This window comes from Equus asinus, chromosome 5, assembly GCF_041296235.1.
Source record: "Equus asinus isolate D_3611 breed Donkey chromosome 5, EquAss-T2T_v2, whole genome shotgun sequence".
NCBI lineage: Eukaryota > Metazoa > Chordata > Mammalia > Perissodactyla > Equidae > Equus > Equus asinus.
Window position 1 is genome coordinate 71798795 of NC_091794.1, and position 24946 is coordinate 71823740.

General features: G+C 35.8%; 1 protein-coding gene across 13 annotated transcripts in view; it reads left to right on the top strand.

Moving 5' to 3' along the window:
• TUT4 (terminal uridylyl transferase 4) overlaps window positions 1–24946 on the top strand; it is a 116868-nt gene that overhangs the window by 18893 nt on the left and 73029 nt on the right. For all 13 annotated transcript variants that reach the window (XM_014844286.3, XM_014844290.3, XM_070509917.1 and 10 more), the window contains 3 exons: window positions 7325–8207; window positions 15442–15605; window positions 21489–21605. In XM_014844286.3, the coding sequence (XP_014699772.2) occupies window positions 7418–8207; window positions 15442–15605; window positions 21489–21605 (1071 nt within the window). In that variant the 5' untranslated portion in view covers window positions 7325–7417. The remainder of the gene's footprint in view (window positions 1–7324; window positions 8208–15441; window positions 15606–21488; window positions 21606–24946) is intronic.

Consider the following 24946-nt stretch of genomic DNA (forward strand, 5'->3'; position numbering starts at 1 on the left):
ATAAGAATGGCGTAATTTTCTCAATGTAATCCTAGAAACTAGAAAACATTGAAACAATACCTGTAAGACTTTGCCTGAATGATTTCTAAGCTAGAATTTTAAACCTAACTAAAAATATGAAGATAGAATACAGACATTTCAGACATGGAAAGTCTTATAAAATTTACCTCCTACTGGGGCTTAAGGAGGTCCAATAAATAGCAATCTCTTTCCTTCTTGAATTCTGAACAAATTAAGAGAGACAAAGGAAGCATATGGAGACCAGAATATTATTTTTATTATGGATAAGGGTCACTTTGGAGAATGGGACTTACATTTTCAAGTGGTTTGCTAATCCTCAGTGCCAGAATTAGATTTACCCACTAAGGCACAGGCAGATCTGAACAACTTACAGGCCCTGTGCGGTGCTTGTACATGTTAAGTGTTAGAGTATGAATAAGAGAGTAGAAATTTCTTTGTGAACAGCTGGATGCAAAGATGAAGGAGAGAGGAAGATGCTAAATTTTGCCCAGATCATTTTTCCAAACTCACTGATGAAATAAGTTACCCTACTCCTTAGGAAAGGAATGAATGAGGGGAGTGGAAAGAAGTCAGGAATGTTATGATAATGGATGTTCCTGTGCACAGAATGAAATGTGAGAAGGGGGACATAATTATTTTCTTTAGTATCTTTCATGTTTCCTTTCTTGGAAAGCTACTGGAAGATGTGCTCCATCGATAAAGAGGGAGTAAATCATGGAAGAGGAAAACAAAAGAGTCAGCCTGAGAGAGTGGATGGCAATTGGTAGGATGATAGTGAAAGGAAGTCTCCGGTGACAACTGTGGTGAAAGTCTGGTAATCACCAGAGAGCTCCAGGTCAGGAGAAAACCAGGCCAAGAAGAGAGAACAACAGTAACAAAAACAAACACATAGATTACGTGATGTGTTTGAACATACTGAGAGAAGATTTACAGTTTTGTCAATGAATTGTTGATAGGTATATAAAAAGAACTTAAGAAAAATGAGGCAATGATTAATTCCAGGTAAAACTGAAAAGTATACCAAAAGGGAAGTATGATTATAGTGTATATATATTACTTAAGTCAGAAGGCTAGGCTTCTATGACAAAGAGATCTGGTAATACAGTGGCTTAAAAAAAGAGTTTTATTTTTGTCATGTAATAGTTGCTAGGTAAGTGGTCACCAGATCCAGATGAGTAGTTTTGTGTGGTCATTTGGAAGACCTAGTTCCATTGATTGTGTTGTCCAGCCAAAGGTATGATCAAAAGCTAGAAGTGCGGGACTTTGGGTATGTTAGAAATGTTGGATGTCAGTCCTCACTCCAAACCTACTGAATCAAAATCTGCATTTAGGAACTAGTTGGTTCCTATTCACAAAAGTTTGAAACTCACTGGTCTGGAACATAATTGTTGGCTGTATGATTGAAGATAGATGATTCAGAATTTTATCCAGTAAGAAGGGGAAAACATGGAGGTGCTAAGAACTTGATCTTAAGGACACAGCTAAGTGCAGGGAAGGTTGGGAAATGTAGTCTAGCCATGTGCCCAGGAAAAAGGAGAAAATGAATTTTGATGGACATCCTGAAAACTATCCATAAAATCTGGCTCAGCCATGAATAATATTGGCATGCCGTATTAAAATCATTCTGGGAGGACGGGGGTGGTTTGAGAACGTGAGTCTGTGCAATTCTGTCTGTCCCTAGGGGAGTGTTTGAGACAGCCAAATCCTTTTCCATAATGGGAAGTAAGTAGGTAATTTCTAAAGCTAAAACAAAATAAGAAATAGCAGCTTAAACATGTAATCTAGAAATATGGAGATAGGTCTCAGAAGAAACAGCTGAAAGAGTTGAAAGTAGTTCCATCTGAGGAGAGAGATTGGTAGTTGGTAGGAGAATACTGTTTTGCCTTGTAGTACTGTTGACTTTTTGAACTGTGTAAATGTATTTGTTTTATAAAAAGCAAACTGGAAAAGCAAATCCCTAAAGTCCAAATAGGAAGTAAACATGTGAAAAGTATTAAGTGCTAAGGGTTATGAGAAAGGTAAGAGCAAAGTTCATAGAAAGAGGCATACTTATCTGAGCCCACCCTGGGTGGGAGAGGGTGGGGGATGGATTAGGGAAGGCTTTCTGGAAAGGAGACATTTTCTAGTTACAGTAGACAATATAGGGTATGATGCAACTAAGCGTCTTTTGGATTTATAATATTTTGTTTTTAAAGTGCGAACAATTAAAAATAATTTAAGCTAACTTTTCATTAACCCATTTAACAAATTGAGTGTCTATTTTGTACTGGGCACTGTGACAGGCACTGAAGATATAATGGTAAGCTAAGTCAGAAATGGTTTCTTACCTCTTGGAGATTACACTCTAGTGGAGTGACTGACGTGAATCAAATTCTTCATCGTGTGTAAGATTGTATGGATTGTGGTTTCCCTTCACTTCTACTTTCAGAGCCACTCTTTAGAGCACTGATTCTTCAAGTGTGCTCCCCATCTAGCCGCATGAGCATCACCAGGGAACTTGTTAGAAATGCAAATTCTCAGGCTCCCATCCCAGACCTACTGAATCAGAAACTCTGGGAGTGAGACCTTCCAGGTGCTTGTAATGAATGCTAAAATTTGAGAACTACTGCCTTAAAGGTAATTAATATTTTAAGCTTGGTTTATTATTGCTAATATTTCAGTGTTAAAAATAACCAACAGCATATGCCAGATTATACAGTTATTAAGCATTGAGTGACTTTTAAAATGTTTAATAAGGGGCCGGCCTGGTGGCACAGTGGTTAAGCGTGCACATTCTGCTTCTCAGCGGCCCAGGGTTCGCTGGTTTGGATCCTAGATGTGGACATGGCACTGCTCAGCAAGCCATGCTGTGGCAGGCGTCCCACATATAAACTAGAGGAAGATGGGCATGGATGTTAGCTCAGGGCCAGCCTTCCTCAGCAAAAAGAGGAGGATTGGCGGCAGTTAGCTCAGGGCTAATCTTCCTTAAAAAAAAAAAAAGTTTAGTAATATATTCATTTAGAATTTATTAAGCACATATCTTGTATAGTAATTCTGTCTCTAGAGTCTTAGTTTATGTGTACTCCTTTTGCTTAGCAAGCTTTTTTCCATAGAGAACATTGTCTACAAATGCTGTCTTTTTTTTTTTTTTTAAAGATTGGCACGTGAGCTAACAACTGTTGCCAGTCATCATCTTTTTTCTTCCCCCCTGCTTTTTTCTCTCCAAATCCCCGCAGTACATAGTTGTATACTTTAGTTGTGGGTTCTTCTAGTTTTGGCATGTGGGACACCACCTCAACATGGCCTAATGAGCGGTGCCATGTCTGTGCCCAGGATCCGAACCCTGGGCGGCTGAAGCGTGGGGCACGGACTTAACCACTCGGCCACAGGGCTGGCCCCGCTGTCTTTTTTTTTTCTTTTTTTTATTTGATTGAGGTATTGTTCATATAGAATATTATGTTAGTTTCGGGTGTACAGCATAATGATTTGATATTTGTATGTATTGCAAAATGATCACCACAGTAAGTCTAGTTAACATCTGTACAAATTCTATGTTTCTTTATGGAGCCTGAGGGATTCCTGGAAGTTTTCTATAACTTGTAAAATTATCAGAACCAGTATAACATTAGCATCACTGTATTTCCGGATTTACATAGAATCATAACATTTTAATTGGGGTAGACTCTAAAAATAGCCTGGTTCACCCACTCATTTTATAGTATAGAAATCTGTGACTCAGAGAGGGTCAATGTCTTCTTGTACAGGGTCATTCAGTAGCTGGTAGGCCTCAGTGGTTGGAGGCCTTAGCTGAAATTGGTTCATTTTGTAATTTTTTTTGGTAAAGCAATAGCAGCTTCTGATAACTTTTTATGATTATGCCTTACAGTAGTAAGTTGTCTCTCCCATGGAAGGATTACTTGAGGAGTATAGTTATTGCTGTGATTAGGTTCTCCGTTAGTTATGCAAAAGTTATTGCAGGTAAACTTTCTTAGTTAGTGCACCTAAACAAGTCTTGAGTCTCAAGGCCCCAGAACTTGTAGGCCAGTCTGCCAGTTGAATGATGGAAATTATAGAAAGACATCAAAAACTTCTCATTGTGGCTGGCCCTGTGGCCGAGTGGTTAAGTTCGCATGCACTGCTGCAGCGGCCCAGGGTTTCACTGGTTTGGATCCTGGGCACGGGCATGGCACCACTCATCAGGCCATGCTGAGGTGGCATCCCATGTGCCACAACTAGAAGGACCCACAACTGAAATACACAACTATGTTCTGGGGGGATTTGGGGAGAAAAAGCAGAAAGGAAAAAAAAAAAGATTGGCAACAGTTGTTAGCTCAGGTGCCAATCTTTAAAAAAAAAAGACAAACTTCTCACGGAACACTTCCAGTTTTTGCCGAAGACTTCAAGTTTGCAGCAGGAAAAGAGGAATGTGAAAACATGAGATTGGAGTAGATATTCTTTTAATTGCTAGTGATTTTGAATGTCTCCTAAGTAGGCAGCATTGTGGTAGACATTTGTAAGGATTCAAGGAAGAGAGAGATATGATTAGAACTAGAAGTAGGAAATAGACTAATGTCTCAATGATTTATTTAAAAATGAAATGAAATACATTCTAAATACCAACCGTTTTCTATATTCATATACTTTTTAAAAAGAAATTTATTAAGCATTGTTTGTAATTTCTTGATAATAATTGGTTATGTAAGATTAGAATCTCATTTAATACTCATTTACCACATTCTAAAAATGTAACCAGGAACTGAAAAGTGAGTCTGACATCTTTTAATTTGGTTCAGCCAATTTTGCTATGAGTGTGCACTGGGAAGCAATGCACCTTATTTTCAAAACCCTCTCTCTTCAGAGAGAATGTCATTTCTAGGAATTATGAGTTTTTTGGGAAAATTTTGTTCTGTTGATGGCTTAAAAGAAAAAGTTAAAAATAGCAATTTTGCTATAAAATTACCACACTTTTTTGTTTTGAAACAATAGGACATTTGCTACTCTTAAAAGATGGGGAAGATTAGAAAATAAGTATAGTCTGTTTTTTCATAAGACATCGTTCCTGTTAAAAATTTAAAGGTACTTTTAGTCATATGAAACAGATTACTCACTTAAAGTGAAACCTGGCAATTTTCTGATTCTTGAACTCCTCACTAGCGTTTATCTATATTAAGTACCTTAATTTTTAAAAATCTTTGTAGTTTTAATTTATTTATACAAACTTGATTTATAGTTTTTTCTTTTTGAGTGGAGGAACAGTGCATCAAAACAGTTTTATAAACAGAATTGTGGATCAGCGTTGTTATATCAAGTCTTTATTGTTTATCAAGTCTGTCTTTGTCAGTAAGATGACATCTACATAATTACTAGAGTCGTTATCATAGAATAGCATTATAAAATTTAAAATATTTTGAATTGTATTTTTATATATTAATATATTGAATTATATCCAGTTATACTGGATAAGGTAAAACTGATCTTTTAGAAATAGAACCCATTTTTATTTTTAAAATTAGGAGCATGTGGCAGTTTCTACAAGAATTTAGGTGCAGTCATATATTTGACATCTGTTTTGACAGTTTTATAAAACACCTTATCAAGAATAATGAAAGCAAAATGCATTAATTAAATAAATTCAAATATCCAAAAACGGGGAGCAGAAGCATTCTTTTATAGATAAAAGTGCTATAGCTTTTTACTGGCAAATAATGTTAGTCAAAAAAGAAATTAATGATGGAAATCTAGTATGGTTTTGGCCTAAATTTTAATTATCATAATTTCTTAAAATATTACTTTGTGAAATAATTTAGAAAGAAGCACCTCGTAAGTTTTTTTTAATAAAAGACAATGTTAATCTGGACAGAGATTAAGGCAGAGAATTGTCCCATAAACAGGAATTATAAACACTAGGTCTAAGTTGAGTAAGATGTTTCAGTGGAGACATAACCAGGTAAGTTTATTTATTTTTTTCTTCCCTTTTTGGAAATAAGCTTTGGCATAAACACAGATAGATGGGTGTAAATGACTTGTGTTCTGAGGTTTTTATTTTATGTAATTATTCTGTGTTTATGCAATATATAGTTATATGATTAGAGGTGTTCAACTGCCCAAATTTGTAATTTAGTAAATTAACCAATTGAAATCAAAGGTTCTACATGCAGTTTGCTTTTGCTGACTCTAATTTTTATTCATATTATTAATCTTTCTTTAGAGACATAGGTCTGAATTTAAGGCATACAGGGCAAAGTGACCAGTAAAAACATCCTGATTTCCGTAAAATCTGGTATGTAAGGTATTTCTAATACAGAAATAATTTAACAAAATTCAGTATTTTCATTTTTTATAGTGTGTGCTCTGTGGAAAATGCATAATTGTCCGTATTATATTTTAGAACAAAAAGGGTTCTGACTGATTTTAGTGTTCTTACTATCATCTTTTTAAAAAAACATTCTTTTTTTAGAGCAGTTTTAATTTCACAGCAAAATTCAGCAGAAAGTACAGAGTGCCCATATACTCCCTTCTCCAACACAGGAATAGCCTCCCCCACTATCACCATTCCTACACCAGAGTGGTACATTTGTTACAATCACTGAACCTATATTGGCATGTAATTATCACACAAATTCCATAGTTTACATTAGGGTTCACTCTTAGTGGTACATGTTCTGTGGGTTTTGAGAAGTGTATAATGACATGTATCACCATTATAATACCGTATAAAATATTACTATCACTTTTTAACTCTGGGTTTCTATTGCTTTTTAAATTTTTCTTACCTCAGAAGAGTTTAAACTCCTTTATACTTGAGGTAGAGAAAGTCCGTTGACATTGTTTCTCCATATTTAGAGAGTCAAATTTGAAGTAGGTAAGTGGTATAAATAGGTGGTGTTTAGTAGGAAAGTCATGTGGGCAAGATCACACCACTTAGACTTCCATAAACTGATTCCATATGTTGTATATAGTTTGGAATTCTTGTGTTTTCTTTGTTCCATTTCCTTTTATGTTAATTCTGGTGCATCAATTGCAGGTTTTATTTTCCTTTCAGATGAAATTCTTCGTAATGTAAAACAATGTTCTACTTGTAAAATTCTCTTGTTTTGATGTCATATTGCCATAATTACATTAGAACCTCCTTTATGGGCATTTGGCTGTAATTTACTAAGTAGGCTTTAACTCCTTCTCATGTACTTTTCAGAGTATTTTTAGTTTTTACTATTTCTTCAGTTTTGAGAACAAATTTTAGAATTTTTCTTATGTTTAACCAATTTTTTAAAAATAGCATTGTAAATAACAGATCTTACGTTTTTCTTTTTTTTTAACCCAATAGTTTGCTTGCCTAAACTGGATTTGAAGCAATTCAGACTACTGGAAATCTGCCATTTTACAGTATCACAATTGGAAAGAAGCAGGTTTTCAAATAATGGAAGAGTCTAAGACCTCTAAAAATGAAAATCATGAACCAAAGAAGAATGCTTGGGCTCTTTCTGAAGAAAACAAAGCAGTTAAGGTTATAACTAATCAAACTTTGAAAGTTAGAAATGATAAATCCATAAAAGAAATTGGGACCAGCTCTCCAAATAGGAATAATAGTAAAAAAAATAAGCAAAATGATATTTGTATAGAAAAAACAGAAGTTAAATCATGTAAAGTAAATGCTGCCAACGTTCCGGGCCCTAAAGATTTGGGATTAGTCCTTCGAGATCAAAGTCATTGCAAAGCAAAAAAATCACCTAATTCACCGGTTAAAGCAGAAAAGTTACCTGTTTCACAGGCAAAAGTAGAAAAGGCACCCAGTTTACAGGCAAAAGCAGAAAAATCACCAAAGTCACCTAATTCACCAGTGAAAACAGAAAAGGCACCCAGCTCACAGGCAACAGCAGCAGAAAAGGCGCTTAGTTCGCAGAGGAAAGCAGAAAAAGGACCCATTTCTCAGATGAAATCAGAAAAGGCGCCCAGTTCACCAGCAGAAGCAGAGAAAGTGCCCAGTTTACTTTTGAAAGAAAACATGAGACAGACAGAATTACAGCAGATTGGGAAAAAAATTCCAAGCTCCTTTACTTCTTTGGACAAAGTGAATAGTGATGTTGTAGAGGGAAAAAAATCTGCTCTGGAAAACTCGCCACGATCTCAGAAGCAGCAAACACGTACAGATAATACTGTTGATTCTGATGATAGTGCTTCAGGAATTGAAGACATATCGGATGATTTGAGTAAGTACAAATTAGATTATCCGAGTCACATTTTTGGAGGAATTTTCCTGTACTGATATTCTTTAGGTTATCCCTAGTTTGAGTTTAATTGCTTTAATTACAAAAAGGACATTAATAATACAACTTCTAAGCTGAAAAAGAAACTTTTATTTATTATGGTAGCTAAAAAGCCTGTGCAAATATAAACTTAATGGCTCCTGTAGTTGGTATGTACACACATAGACTCATACACATATTCTCTCTCGCTCCCTCTCTCTGTTTTTAAATGGTCCTGGTAATATATTGCTCATCCATTCACCAAACATGTATGTATTGAGTTCCTATTACATGCCAAGCACGTGTTTACAGTGGAAAACCAAACAAACACAACCTCAAGGAAGCTTATAGTTAGGTGGGGGTGATATGGAGAAGCAAAGTGGTGATTTAGTTCAGTGCCAAAAATTTAGTGTTGAGAAACTACATGATTTAATTGAGTGATTTAGACTTTGGGTTGAGAAAATGCATGATATAAATATGAGACTGCTAGTATGACTGAGATTCGGTGTGACTGGAACAGGGAATTGGGGAGGAAAGTGGCAAAAGATGCAGCTGAAAAGGCACACAGGAGCTGGAGGATAAAGGACCTTTTTAGGACATGATAGACAGTTTGGACTTTATTATGAGTATTTCAAGAAGCCATTAAAGAGTTTTAAGCAGGGTAGTGCTATGATCAGAGAGTGAGAGAGCAAGTGATAGTATATATTTTTTATCTTTTTGCCTATAGTACAACAAATTCTTTTGACAGGAACAAGGGTGGAAACAGATTAGTTAGGACACTGCTGTAATTTATGTACTTAAGAACTATCAGTGTAAAATTCATTTTCTTTTGGGACCTTGATCTTAGCTTTAACTAATTGTTTATAAATATTGTCCATGTCTTTTGAGTACTTTAATCCTGACTTTGTTTAAATTAATGAATTTTCCCTGGCAGTCTTTTTTCCTGATGTTTCTGTGGCTAGGAGAATAAAGCCTTTCCCTGATGTGTAAACAGAAAAATAGCTATTTCTAAATCATTATTTATCATAGTTTGAGAAACCGGTAAAGAGTTCAGAAATAGCTTTTTTTATTTCTGGTGGTACACAGACGATGGCATATAGAGGTATCTTTATGTGTGTAAGAAAAAATATGAACTTCATTATTTTATAGATATGGCTTAAGACAAAGCCAAAAAAAGTAAGTCAATTTAAAGACACTATAAAATTAATAGTACTACTGGTGTTTAGATATGGGGAATCTAAACGTGATAGTATGGGATGATTGAAGTTGGGAAATACTGTGCATAAATCACTTGCAAGGATGTGATCACTAGAGTTAGTGAAAAATCTGATTTAAAGATTATTTTTTTAAAAGGCAACAAAATAAATGAGATGACAGTGAGATAATTGAGTGTGCGCTCGAGTAAAACCACGTAGGTTTTGAATCCCATCTTCCCCACTTAATAACTTTGAATTTTGGATAAGCTTCTTATCCTTTAAAACATGTCTCAGTTTCCTTGTTTTTTAAAAAGTGGACATGCTGCTGCCTATGTTATAAAGGTTAAGTGAAATAATCTAGTAGAGTGTTTCATGTTGTACCTGACACATAGGCATGCAATGGCAATGAGTATTCTTTATTATTATTAGTTCTGCAATTAAATGCAGTTTTGTGATTTGTTAACGTGGAGAACAAGTTGAACTATAGCTTAAGGAAGCTAGTAGATTAAGTAGAGGTCCTTTTGGGAGGCTTGGTTTAACAAATTAGTAAGAATGATTTACAATATAGCAAAAATTTTTCATAAATAAGTGCTTCTCATGTTTATATGTATAGTATCTTCCTTGAAGTATGTTCTTACGTAATTGTTTAACACTTTTTTCTCATATGAAAAAATCCAAGTTAATATTTGAATTAATGATTTTTCATTAGATTGCCCCTTTGTAAATTAAATAGAATAAAACCTTTATATCTAGATCATTGTCTATTTGGATTTAATAGGCTTTATAGAAATTTGATCTCAGGCCCACTTGAGATTAGTGGACTAATCTTCATTAGGCCCAACTTTGGCTCCCATTTAGCGCTTCTCCCATATTTCCTTTTGCCATTCATTCATTCACTAAATTTTTTTTTTTTTTTTTGAGGAGGATTAGCCCTGAGCTAACAGCTGCCAATCCTCCTCTTTTTGCTGAGGAAGACTGGCCCAGAGCTAACATCCGTGCCCATCTTCCTCTACTTTATATGCGGGATGCCTACCACAGCATGGCTTGCCAAGTGGTGCCATGACCACACCCGGTATCCAAACTGGCGAACCCTGGGCCGCTGAAGTGGAACATGCACACTTAACCGCTGTGCCACCAGGCCGGCCCCATTCACTAAATATTTTTTTGGGTGTCTCCTATGTGCCAGGTACTGATTTAGTCACCAGGATATAGCAATGAACAAAACAGACAACGTTACTCTTACGGAGTTGTTATTCAAATTAGAGGAGACAGATAATAAACTTGGTAAATAACAAAAGTATTTAATAAGTTAAGTGGTGGTAAATTTTATGAGAAAAATAAAACTGGAGAGGTCATGGGGAATAATGCTTCTGATTCTGTGGCAGTGTTTTAAATTTAAATTGTCACTAAGAATGTGGCATTAGAGCAAATACTTGAAGGAAAGAGGTAAGAGAGTGAGCCTGGTGATTATTTGAGGGGACAGTAGTCTAAATCTGGGCTTCTCACACTTTAATTTGCATATGAGTCACCTGGGAATCATATTAAATGCAGATTCTTGGACTCCATTCCCAGAGATTTTTGGTTTAGAAAGTCTAGAGTGGGGCCTGAGATACTATATTTCTCACAGGCTCTGGAATGAGATTGATGTTGCTGGTCAGGATCATGCTTTTGAGCAGTATAACCTGCTCATCTCCGTACTTTTACTTACGCCACTCTTCATTGTGTTTTCAACATTGCAGCCAGAATGATCCTGTTAAAATTGTTCAGATCATGTTAGTACTGTCTAGAATGTTTCAGTGGTTTCCCATACGTCAGAATAAAAGCTAGTGTCTTTGCAGTGACTTGTAGGGCCCTACGTGATCTGTGGCACTCTCCCACTTCTCTGCGCTCATTTGTCTCCTTATCACCTTTTATTTTTCTCTGCTCAAATTGCCTAGTTTCCTTGCAGTTCCTCAAATGTGAAGGCAAATGTCCACCTGATGGCCTTTACATTTGCTTCTTTCTCTGCTTGGGAGACTCTTCCCCCAGATGTCCATGTGGCCAACTCTCTTACCTTCTTCACCTTCTCAGTGAGATATTTGCTGTATCACTTATCTAAAATTTACCATCCCCTCCTCCATCTCTGACACTCCTTATTCCTTTTACCTGTTTACTTTTTTCCATAGTAACTTTTTCTCTATCACCATCTGTCATATTTTTAATTTTTCTTATTTACCTTTTTATATAATAATTTTATTGAGATGTAATTCACATGCCATAAAGTTTGCTGTTTTAAAATATATAGTTTAGTGGCTTTTAGTCTGTTCACAAAGTCATGTAGACATCACCACTATCTAATTGCTAAACATTTTTATCACCCTCAAAAGAAATTCCACACCTATTATCAGTCACTACTCATTACCCCCTCCTCCTAGCTACTGCCAACCACTAATCTTTCTCTCTCTATAGATTTGCCTGTTTTATGTAAATGGGATCATACAACACCTGGCCTTTTGTGTCTGGCTTTTTTCACTTAACATAATGTTTTCAAGATTCATCCATGTTGGAACATGTATCAGTACATCAGTCCTTTTTATTGATGAATAATATTCCATTGTATGGATATATCCATTTTGTTTATCCTTTCATCAGTTGATATTTGAATTGTTTCCATCTTTTGGCTATTATGAATAATGCTGCTGTGAACATTTGTTTAAAAGTTTTTGTGTAGATGTATGTTTCCATTTCTCCATGATGTGTATGTTGGAGTGGAATTGCCGAGTCACATAGTAACTCCAAGTTTAACTTCTTTTTCATGATAAAATATATATAAGATTTACCATCTTAATCATTTTTAAGTGTGCAAGATAGTGACGTTAAGTACATTTACAGTGTTGTACAACCATCATCACAATTGCAGAACTTTTTCATCACCGCAAAAGGAAACCCTGTATCCATTAAGAGTTACTCCCCATTATCCCCCCTTCCCTAAGCCTTTAACAACCACTAATATGCTTTCTGTTTCTATGTATGTGCCTATTCTGGATATTTCATTGAAATGGAATCATATAATATGTGTCTGGCTTCTTTCATTAACTACCATGCTTTCAGGGTTCATTGGTGTTATAGTATGTATCAGTACTGCTTTCCTTTTTAAGACTGATGCTATAGACTGAATTGTCTCCTTTCAAATTTCGTGTGTTGAAGCCCTAGCTCCCAGTGTGATTGTATTTGGAGATAAGAGCTTTTAGGAGGTAATTAAGATTAAATGAGGTCATAAGGATGGGGTCCTAATCTGGTAGGATTAGAGGCCTTATAAGAAGAGGAAGAGAGAGATATTTCTCTCTACATGCACTGAGGAAAGGCCACGTAAGGACACAGCGAGAAGGTGGCTGTCTGCAATCCAAGGAGAGAGCTCTCGTCAGACACTGGCCCTGCTGGCACCTTGATCTTGGACTTTCCTGCTTCCAGAACTGTGAGAAAATAAATTTCTGTTGTTTAAGCTACCAGTCTGTGGTACTTTGTTATGGTAGCCTAAGCTGACTAAGACAACTGAATAATATACCATTGTATAGATATGCCACATTTTGTTTATCCATCTGTCAGTGATGGACATTTGAGTCGTTTCCACCTTTGACTATTGTGAATAGTGAGTGGTGCTATGAACATTCATGTACAGATTTTTGTTTGAATACTGTTTTCAACTCTTGTTGTTTTGTGAGAGTATTAACATCTCATGGAACTAGTGTTTTGTGGAACAAAATTTGGGAAATTCTGCCTGATATTTTATTTTGATGTTGATTTCAGGAAAGTAAATAATTTCATTTATTTCTGATTTTTAAAGAAAGATTCGTTACTTTCTCTAATTCTTTATATTTGCAGAAATGATAATTTTACAGGATTTGCTGATGTTAATTACCTTGTCATGCAGCGCAAGTTGCACATATAGAAAAGAGAAGAAGGTTAGAATATTAGTTGTCTTGCTACTATCCTTTTTCATGAAATAGAAATAAAACTAGGATTTCACCTTTTCTTTAGTATTTCCATCATAAAATGGTTACTAAAAAACTAAATTATTTTTCAAAATATTAGGATACAACTGCACATTGCTCATGGTTCTTCAGCGTTACCCTTACAATAATTTAAGAAATATTTAGCTACCCTAGCCACACTTCTCATGTTTAAATCCTTTTTATAATATCTTTATCTAAGAGTTTGCCTTCCTATTCTAGAAATTTCTGTGCTCTTGTGGTAGGAGACACATCACCTCCAGAGGCATGCCATTTCTTCTTTGTTCAGAAAATTAATACTATCAAAAGGTAGAATTTGACTGTCAGGGTTCTTGTAGATGGCATATATTGGCTTTTGAGGGCAGAGTGGAGAGACATTTATTAATACATTATTAATAAATGTCTAATAAATTAATAAATTAATAAAATATTTATTTTTAGAAGTGCTTTTACATACATCCAAATGTATTTATTCAACACACTTTTATTAAGTGTCATCTCTGATCTAGGCATTGTCTTAAAATCTGAAAGTACAAAGTTACATAAGACCTGGTCATTAACTTCAAGGAGTCCATCATCTGACATAGGAAATAGATAAATGAATACAAATTACATTGGTATGCAAATATGAGATAATAGAGAGTGCTATGAGAATATAAAGAGTATCAGATTGTCTTCTGAAACAGGTAATGCTTAAGCTGAATTTTGCAGGACAGGTAAACAGTACTAGTTGAAGTAGGGAGGGGCTTGATGGTGGGGGGAGCAGCATATATAGGGGCGTTGAGACTTGAAATAGCAGTGATCCATTCTAGCCCATTTGGTATGAGTAAAGAGAAAAGTGTTAGGGCAGAATATAAGGTTAGAAATATAGACAACTTGGCTCTCTTTCTTGAGATCTTGGCTTAAAATCTCAGAGGAGCCTTCCCTGATTCCCATATCTAAAGTTAGTTTCTCTCTCAGTTACTTGCTTTTTTCCTTTATAGCACCTTCTACAACTTGGAATTATTGTATTTATTCTGCTTACTGCCTTCATGAGGGCAAGGACTGCGTGTAATGTGCTAGAGAGTTTAAGCTTTATTCTGAACTCTTTGAAAGCCTTTTAAGTATTTTAAGCAAGGGAATAACATGATTCAGTTGGTATTTAAAAGTCACACTGGTGGGCTGGCCCGGTGGCATAGTGGTTAAGTTTTCATGCTCTGCTTTGGCGGCCCGGGGTTCATGGGTTCAGATCCTGGGTGCTGACCTACACACTGCTTGTCAAGCCATGCTGTGGTAGCATCCCATGTACAAAATAGAGGAAGATTGGCACAGATGTTAGCTCAGGGCCAGTCTTCCTCAAGCAAAAAGAAGATTGGCAACAGATGTTAGGTCAGGGCCAATCTTCTTCACCAAATAAATAAATTAAAAAAAAATTAAAAATCACACTGGTGGTGGAACCTACTGTATAACAGGTACATATTGCTAGGTGCTGGAAATGCAAAAATGAAAGCACATAGTCTGTGTCTTCAAGAGATTACAGTCTAGTTAGGAGGCAGAGAAGCAAAGAAAAAACTACTGCTGTGGTGGAGGGATCCATGAGTTTAATGACAGCAAAGAAGGAGGAGCCTGGTGTGGGTCTGTGGTCTGGAGTATATATATTCTTTTAGTTGCTAGTGTATAGTGATAAAGTCACTAAAGTGACTTTAGTGACTAATCTTTGGGACTTAAAATAACTTTTTTATCATATTTACTTCAGAGTTATGTTTGCCTTGTGTAGTGAATCTCAGTCATATTTGTCTCTTTTGATAAGTTAGAAGAATAGGGTAGGCATTTGACCTATGAAGTAGATTTTTCTTTGTGAATTTTGACCATGTGTATCTCTTACTTACGTGTTACACAGGTATACTAACTTGTGCAATCAGGGAAAGAATATTTTTTCTGTATGTGTATGAATTAAATATCTGTTTTCCATTAAATTTCTTTTTAATTTACCAGTTCTGCAGATGATAACTAAGTGATTGCTTCCTTTTCTAGGTAAAATGAAGAATGATGAATCTAATAAAGAAAATTCTTCAGAGATGGATTACTTAGAAAATGCCACTGTGATAGATGAATCTACATTGACACCTGAGCAGAGGCTAGGCTTGAAACAAGCAGAAGAACGCTTAGAAAGAGATCACATCTTTCGACTTGAAAAAGTATACTATGTTGTTCTAGTTATTTGGAGGAAAATGCGTGTTTCATAACTGTTCTTTCCCAAGCACAGCTCTTTTTATTTTTCTTCTTCTATTCCTAAGGCAGAGATAGCATTCATCTTTCCTTAGTTCCCTCTTTCCTTTCTTCTTCTCTTCTCCTCTCTTTTCTTCCTTCCTTCCCTTGTTTAGTAAATCCCTGTATCTGTGAATCTGACTTCATTCATTCACCGCAAGCGTCTACAAACTATGGCTAGCCCTTCGTTTTTGTTTTTCTGTGTTTCATTTTTTTAAATTGTGGTAAAATACATCTAGCCCCTTATTTTTATAAACAAAACTTCATTGGAACACAACCATGCCCATTGGTTTACATATTGTCTATGGCTGCTTTTGTACTATCATGACAGAGTTGAGTAGTTGCTACAGAGAGTATCTGGCTCTTGGGCCTCAAAGCATAAAATACCACTATTTACCAGAGCATAAAATATTTACCAAAATATTACCTTGTCCCTTTACAGAAAAAGTTTGCTGAACCTTGATTTCTTTACTCATCAAATAGGTACTGAGCACTTGTTATGTTTCTGGGTACTGTGCCAGGCACTGGGAATATATTGGTGAAAATGTGCAATTTCTGCCCGTTAGAAGTTAACAGTCCATTCAGAGTGACAGAAATAAGTTAGCAAATACTACACGATGTACTAGACTTCATCCTTTTCTTTTTCCCTTTCCTCTTTTTTCTCCCATACTTACTGAGTATCTACTATGTATTAAGAACTGTTCTAGTCATTGGTATGTTGTTCCTGAGTACTAATTAACTTCGTATTTATTTATTTATTTTTATTTTTTGAGGAAGTTAGTCCTGAGCTAACATCTGCCGCCAGTCCTCCTCTTTTTGCTAAGGAAGACTGGCCCTGAGCTAACATCCATGCCCATCTTCCTCGAGTTTTTATGTGGGATGCCTACCACAGCATGGCGTGCCAAGAGGTTCCATGCCCGCACCTGGGATCTGAACCGGCGAACCCTGGGCCACTGAAGCGAAATGTGTGAACTTAACTGCTGTGCCACTGGTCCGGCCCCTAATTAACTTCTTAACTTAGAAATATGCATTCCTACCCTTAACATTGAAAAGACTTAGGTATTGAGGGAAAAAAACTGTAAATCAGCCTGTTCACTATTAGATACTTGGAATATTTGTGAGTATGCATACAAGGAAGTAGGTTATCATTCTTGACAAATAAGAAAGAAAAATATGGTATGATTTTGTATAGTTTAGAAAAATGAGATCATTTCTAAATTGAAAAAGGCAGTCCTGGGTATTAACAGAATTTATGACATGGTAGTAACCCTATGAAAATAGAAAGACGTGTCAAGGAGTAGAGGCCCATATGTAGGAAAGGGTTTGGGTTAAATAGCTAGTCTCACAAGATCCTGGTTAGAAGGAAATCTTTTTTGCAATTTGCTATTTTACTTAGTTCTATCTTTCCTTTCATTTTCTCTTTCCTAAGCCTGGAATTAGTAGCTATTGTGGATCTGTGCATTGTCAAGATAAATATTGAGTGCCTTTCATGTGCTGTAATCTAGTGATAAAAAGTTGAATTGGGGCATGCCTGACATTTTTAAGAACATAATACCACTTTTCCAGGAATTTACTAATTTGAGAAAAACGTAAGCAAATAATAATAGTAATAATAACAATATTGTTTGAAAATGGGATCTTAGACAAAGGAGTGACCAACTTGAGTTGGAGTATAGAACTTGGGAAACTCAGTTTGGGGAACACTTTATAAGGAAGGGACATTGGAACTGAGTCTGAAGAGTGGCTAGGAGTTGACTAGGTGGATTGGGGAAGGATGGTATGGGTAAATTACATGGCATGTATAAAGGAATTGTGAAAAATGTGTTTTCAAGAAGAATAAGCAGAGGACTATAGGATATGAAGGCAGAAAGGTCAATTCTTGGGAGAAGGAAGAAGTTGGGGTGGAATGAATATATGATATGATGATAGTAGGAAAGAACAGTTTGGGGTGAAAGAAAAGCTTGGAAGCATGGAAGACATTTTATTTGTTGTTGAATTTAGACAGCAGTGGTGTAAAATCAGTGTGCAAATACCCAGCATAGATGTCTATAATCCTCTTTCTTTCTGATATGTCTTTGTTTCTCAGGCACTCCAAAACCTCTTATACTCAATCCAGTATACTCTTAATTAACATTTTTCTTTACCAGCTTTAGACGCTCATTGAGAATATTCTTACCAACTTGCTTTTGATTTCATCAGGTCCTTTGGTTCACAGTGTAGAGATGAAGATTTTTAACCAGTACCAAAGAAGGAAGAAATCCAAACTATTAGATCAGGAGGGTAAATTTACCTATGGCAAGTGTTAAATATTGCCTAGGAAATACCTAGAATGTCCATGGCCAGAAATGTTTATTCTAGCTGGTCCGTAGAAACTTTAAAGAATGTTTATTAGTGTATTTGTTCAATAAAATAAAATATTTTTATAAATAAAATAATAAAAGTAAAATAAAATATTATAACTATAATAAAGGAATTTTTAAACATTTTTCATATGTCTCTTCAGTGAAACTAGAAGCTCATGGTGGTGAGAACATTTTTGTCTCATTTGCCGTGTGCCTAATATAATGCCTTGCACTTAGTGGTTGGTCAGTAATTAGATGTAGTTTGCTTAGTGGTTAAGGGTATGGTTTTGGACTCACTGGATGTAGCTCTGCCACTTAGTGGTTGGATAATATTAGGTAAGTTATTTAACCTCCTTAAACCTCAGTTTCTTCATCATTAAAATGGAGTTAATAAAAATAATGACACCTAGCTGATTGAGTTGTTAGGAGGATTAAAGATAATCCAAATAAAGTGCTTGGCACAGTGCCTGGCATATAGTAAGCCCTAAATAAAGATTAGCTGCTTGTAGAATTGACTTATTTTACCAGGTAGGGAAATTTTTAAATTTCATTGTAAGGATATAGAAATAGGCTCCAGTGTTAGAGATTTATCCAAAGTCAATGAGATGTCAGCCCAGGCCTTCTGACTTCCCATTCAGTGTTATACCAAGCTTTTCTTAGTAAAAGAATCCAGACCTGTCCTTGTCTACTAACATTTTACAGTTGAAGAATTCATATGATGAGTGATCTCGTGACTCCCTTAGTGACCTCATTAATATTCATGGATTTAGGTGTTCTGTATTTATACTTTCAACTCGTGAATCCACCCCTTCTTGCCAGTTTCACCACTTGAACCAAGCCAACATCATCTCTCTTCTGGATGATTGCAGTATGCTCATAATGGCAATAAATTCTTTCCGTTTCTATTCTTACTATAGAAGGCAAATCATCCCTTTAAAATACAGATTAGGTCTTGTAATTCTCTGCTCAAAACCTTCAAGGCCTTCCCCTCACACTTAGAATAAAAGCCAGAGTCTTTACAAGGGGCCTTGTGGCCTGGCCCCCATTACCTCTCTGTTGCAGTTATATTAGTCTTTTCCCAGTTTCTCAAATATGGTAGGCACATTCCTGCCTCAGGGCCTTAGCATTCATATTTCGCTCTGCTTGGAATATCTCTTCCCAAGTATCCACATGACTCAATCCTTCACTTTCTTTAAGTCACTTTATAAATAAGGTCTTAAGTGATGACCTCATTTTTAAAAGCAGTTAATCCCCTCGCCCCATATTCCTATTTATGTATTTGTTTGTGCATTTGTTTGTTTATTAGCTGTCTCACTACACTAGAATGTAATTTCGTGAAGAGAGGAATTTTCATTTGTTTTGTTTACACTATTATCCCTAGCTCCTAGAAAAATGTTTGACATACAGTATGAGCTCAGAAGATATTTGGTGAATTAAGAAGTTGTTGAGATTGGAAACTAAGAGATAGAAGTCTCTTTGAGGGCTTAATTTATACCACAATAAGGACAGATTTGAAAGAATTTTTTTTTTTTTTGGAAGATTAGCCCTGAGTTAACATCTGCCACCATTGCTCTTTTTGCTGAGGAAGATTGGTGCTGAGCTAACATCGTGCCCATCTTCCTCTACTTTAAATGTGGGATGCCTGCCACAGCATGGTGTGATAAGCGGTGTGTAGGTCCCCACCCGGGGTCTGAACTGGTGAACCGTTGGCTACTGAAGCAGAACGTGTGAACTTAACTGCTGTGCTGCTGGGCTGGCCCTTTGAAAGAATTTTTATACTCAAGACTTGCAATGTCTAGATTGAGCTGAATTTTCCTATTTGCATGTTGCTTTGGGCACATTATTTAATCCTTGAGATTTGGTTGCTTTGCTAGTAAAATGGGGAATCCTCGTAGGGTTGTTATAAAGTTAATACACTGTAAATGATGGGCATATTTAATTTGGCCTGTGGCAGGGCCATTGCTAAATTTGGGGCAGGTTTCCCGTTTAAAGAAATCATGTAATATTCTCCAGTGAGAGAATCTTTTTGTCAGGAGTTGCAGCCTATTGAAGATCAATCTGAGATACAGTGTAAGGCACTAGAAACAATGCTTTAAAATACAATATGTATCGTTTTTGTAATTTTTTATTGTGTAATCTTATGGGTAGAGTGTTGGCATTGGATTCAGATATACATAAATTTAAATTCAGTGTCTTCTGCTTAATATTGTTGTATTCTTGTGAAAGTTGCCAACTCTATGAGCTTTTTTTTTTTTTCTTTCGTGAGGAAGATTGGCCCTGAGCTAACATTTCTTGCCCATCTTCCTTTTTTGGCTTGAGGAAGATTGGCCCTGAGCTAACATCTGTTGCTAATCTTCCTCTTTTGGCTTGAGGAAGATTGTCCCTGAGTTAAGATCTGTGCCAGTCTTCTTCTATTTTGTATGTGGGACACTGCCACAGCATGGCTTGATGAGCAGTGCTTAGGTCTGCACCTGGGATCCGCACCTGCAAACCCTGTGCTGCCAAAGTAGTGTGTGTGAACTTAACCACTGTGCTACTGGACCAGCCCCTTTTTTATAATTTTTTTTGCTGAGGAGGATTTGCCCTGAGCTAACATCCATGCCAGTCTTCGTCTATTTTTTAGTATGTAGGCTGCCAGCACAACATGGCTGCTAACAGAGTGGTGTAGGTCTGCACTCAGGAACTGAACCTGGGCTGCTGAAGTGGAACTTGGCGAACTTAACCACAAGGCCACTGGGGCTGGCCTTCTATGAGCTTTTATTTTCACGTCTATAAAAGGAAGATAATACCAATCTAATTGGCTTATTAGGGAATTAAAATGCCAAATTGTATGTGACGCACCTAGCATAATGCCTGGCACATAACAGGCACTATGGAATTACTAAGTTGTTTTATTATTTCGAGAAAACTTATGTATAGTATGACTAAAGTACTGTGACTGATACTTTTCATGTGTCAAAATTGTTCCCTTCAGAGTAGTTAACTCAAAAGGTATCCATTTATTCCCATGAGGTTGTGATTAATTGAAATTTTTTGGAACTCAGCTTTTGGAATTGTCTTCCATATTTGCACTTCATTCTTTTGAAATCTCCTATTTGAGGGTAGATTTTATTTTTTTTAGTAATGAAAAAGACTGAAAATTTGAAACCAACTTTTGGGATAGCGTTAGAATAAGACTAAGTAGTGAGACTGCCTTTCTTATCTTACCTGGATTCTAAAGACTATATAAGAAGTATTGAACGTGTTTGGCATTATCATGATATTGTTTAAAATTGGTATATGATCTCCTATGATGACTGTTTGAAAAGAACAACTATCTCTTGGGTATGTAGGTACTGATTGGTTTTAAAAACTTATTCTTTCAGTACTTATTTTTGTCCTATATTTACATAATTGTATCATTCACATATATAGTAAAAAATTTACTTCTCTTGTTTCTGAAAAAATGCACTTTTAAACTTTTCTTTTCAGCGCTCACCAGAATATACCAATTGCCGCTATCTATGCAAACTTTGCTTAATTCACATTGAAAACATTCAGGGAGCTCATAAACATATAAAGGAGAAACGACATAAGAAAAATATTTTGGTAAGTTCTTTTTACAAAATATTTATTTTTCAAGTGGTAAGACTATATCAAATATTTTTTATTTATGTAACTAAAAATGAGGTTTTTGTCCAGTCTTGTATTAGTAACTAAAGCGATAGCATTGAAAGCTGTGATTGCTCTCCTTATATTAAGTTGTTAGAAGGGTAACCTTCTCAGAGACTAGTTTGCTTATCCTAAAGTGTGTTAATTCCTAGGTTTAAAACCATCAGGTACAGTTAGTTGAACTGATAATTATTGAGTTCTTATGTGCTAGGTCTAGGCAGTGGTGAATAAGATAGTTGTGGTACCGGCCCACAGTTTCTAAAGTATTGGTGAAGGCATACACTGAATAAGGATATAAGTATGATAGGTTTTATTAAAGAAGTAAATGTGGTGCTAAGGTAGTGTACAAGGATATCTTACTTAGTGTAGAACGGGAATGGTTTCTTTGAGGAAGTGACATTTGAGTTGAACCTTAAAGTAGTAGTTTAAAAGGCAAAAGTATGAGTGGCATGGGGGTAAGCTAAGAGCATTTTACACACACACAAAAACAGCATGAATGAAGGTCTGTAAGACAGGAAAGGACATATCATATGAGGAACTGAAAGAGTCTAGTACGATTGGAACACAAAGAGCTAGGAGGAAAATGATGTGAGATGAAGCTGGAGAAATCCAAACCAGGACATTATAAGTGTAAAACTTTGGGAATTCATAATTTTTCAGTTATTTTTATTAGAACATTTAATAGACATGGATATGAGTATTTTTCTTTTTAAAATTTACTAGTATATTAGCGATTTAATTTTTTCATAGTTATAATATTAATACTATATAACCTCTTATCTCTAAGTCTCTGCACTTATGTCTTCTCTGAGAAATACTCTTACCTGACCTTCTCAACAGTCTGGGTTAGGTACTCCTTCTCTGTGCTCCTATAGCAACTTGATCTGAAAACCTAATATAGTATCTTATAAATGTTTGCTTTCTCCCTTCTTCTAGACCTCAGTATCTAATATTTTAGGTGACAGATTTAGTTTCTTGTTTTTGTTTCTGCATTGCTTAGGACAGTGTCTGACACACAGTAGGTGCTCAGTATGTTTTTCTTGAAAAATGAATGCATTAAAAAAATCAGGAACTCGGAAAAGAAATCATTCAAATTTTGCCAGCCTATTATTTTGATTTAATTAGAGCTCCAGAAGACTTAATAGAACGGAGGCAAAGTGGTAGTTTAGGAGATAATAGCTGAGAAATTTCAAGAAATGTTGGAAGATGCTATCATTAGTTCTAGGAAGCTTAGGGAATTCCAAACAAGAAACTTAAAAAGGAAGCCAATGCACTTTATGTATGTATATAATATATATATGTTATATACAAATTCTAGAATGTTAAAAACAAACAAACAAGAAAACCTTAAAAGCAGCCATACTGGACTTCTGCTTTTGGTTGGAATAACAGACTGGATTTACTTTCTCCTTGAAATAACCAAAAAAAAAAAAAAAAAAAAAAAAGACAAAAATAGCTAACAGTGGTTTTTAGGCTATGAAGGACAGGAAGTGAATGGAAAGCAAATGAGATGAGCCCAATGATTACTTCAGTTTGAGAGAGTTTGCAGATTGCGTTGTAGGGAGGGGAACCCACTGGACTCCCAGAGTTGAGATGGTCTTGAATCCAGGGAGTCCAAGGTGGCTAGAGTTTGCAGGACAGAATAACAAAAAGGAGAAAGCTATTCAGAGAGAAATCCAGAGATCCATGGGCAGTCCCCTCTGAGTATTCAGCACAATACTGGTTGGTTCATGCATGTGGGAAAGCTGCCTGAAGCCAGAGAAAGAACCACCTGAGGGAATTAGAGAGAACAGTGCGTGGAGCTCACACACATCTGGGAATAGTACCTTTCCACTATCTAGATTGGAAAACCTCGTACTTCATGGGGCATTGGGTAGAGTATTCAGAATGATTTTGTTTCAGTAGTGGGGAATATTTAGCTGTGAACTACGTGTGGTCTGGTCCTAACACATTTTAAAGACAGGACCCAAAAGGATAACTGTTTCCAAGTATTTAATGTCATTACAGAACAAAGCTTTAGAATATTTACAGAAATACAAAATATTCATCACCCCCAAAAAGTTTGCATTGTCTAGCATTTAATCAAAGATTAACTGGTATACAGGGAAACAGGAAAATACAAAACGTGATGAGGAGAAAAATCAGTCAATCAAAACTGACCTTGAACTGATATAGTAGAATTAGCAGAGAGGGACATTAAAACAGTTAACTATATTCCTGATGTTCTAAAAATTAAAGAGAGACATGGAAGATATAAAAAAGATTGAAATCAAACTTACAGAAATGAAAAGTACAGTGTCTAAGATGAAAAATACAATGACTATGACTAGTGGCAGATCAGACATTGCAGAAGAAAATGTTAGTGAACTTGAAGATAAAGCTATGGAAACTATCCAAAATGAAACAGAAAAGAACTTGAAAAAAAGAAAGAAAAGAGTGTCATTGAGCTTTTTTAAATAGGTAATTGATATATGTGTATTTGTTCTACACACACTTCCAGAACATTGCAGAGGAAGAATGTTGCCCAGCTCAATCTTGAGGCCCACATTTCTCTGATAACAAAACTAGAAAAAGACATTAGTGAAAGAAAACTTCAGACCAATATCCTTCATGAAAATAAATGCAAAAATTCTAGACGTTATTTTAGCAAATTGAATCCAACAGTATATTTAAGGAAGAAATATATCATGACCAAGTGGACCTTTATTCCGAAGTGCAATGTTGGTTTATGATTAGAAAACCAATCAATGTAATTCATCATGTTAATGAACAAAAAAGAAAACTGTATGATCATCTCAGTAGATGCTGAATAGCATTAAAAACAATCCTGATAAAGAGTCTTGGCAAACTAGGAATAGATGGGAACTTCCTCACTATGACAAAGAACATCTCTGAGAAACTTACAGCTGACATTATATTTGATGATGAAAGACTGCTATCTCCCTAAGATTAGGAAAAAAGACAGGTGTGAAAATGGTATAGCTTCTATGGGAAGCAGTGTTGCGATTCCTCAAAAAATTGAAAGAGGAATTACCATATGATCCAGCAATTACACTTCTGTGTATATACTCAGAAGAATTGAAAGCAGGGTCTTGAAGAGGTATTTGTACACCCATGCTTATAGTAGCATTATTCACAATAACTAAAACATAGAAGCAACCCAAGTGTCCATCAACAGATGAATGGATAAGCAAAGTGTCATATATATGTAGAATAGAATACTCAGCCTTAAAAAGGAAGGAAATTCTGATATGCTATAACATAGATGAACTGTTAGG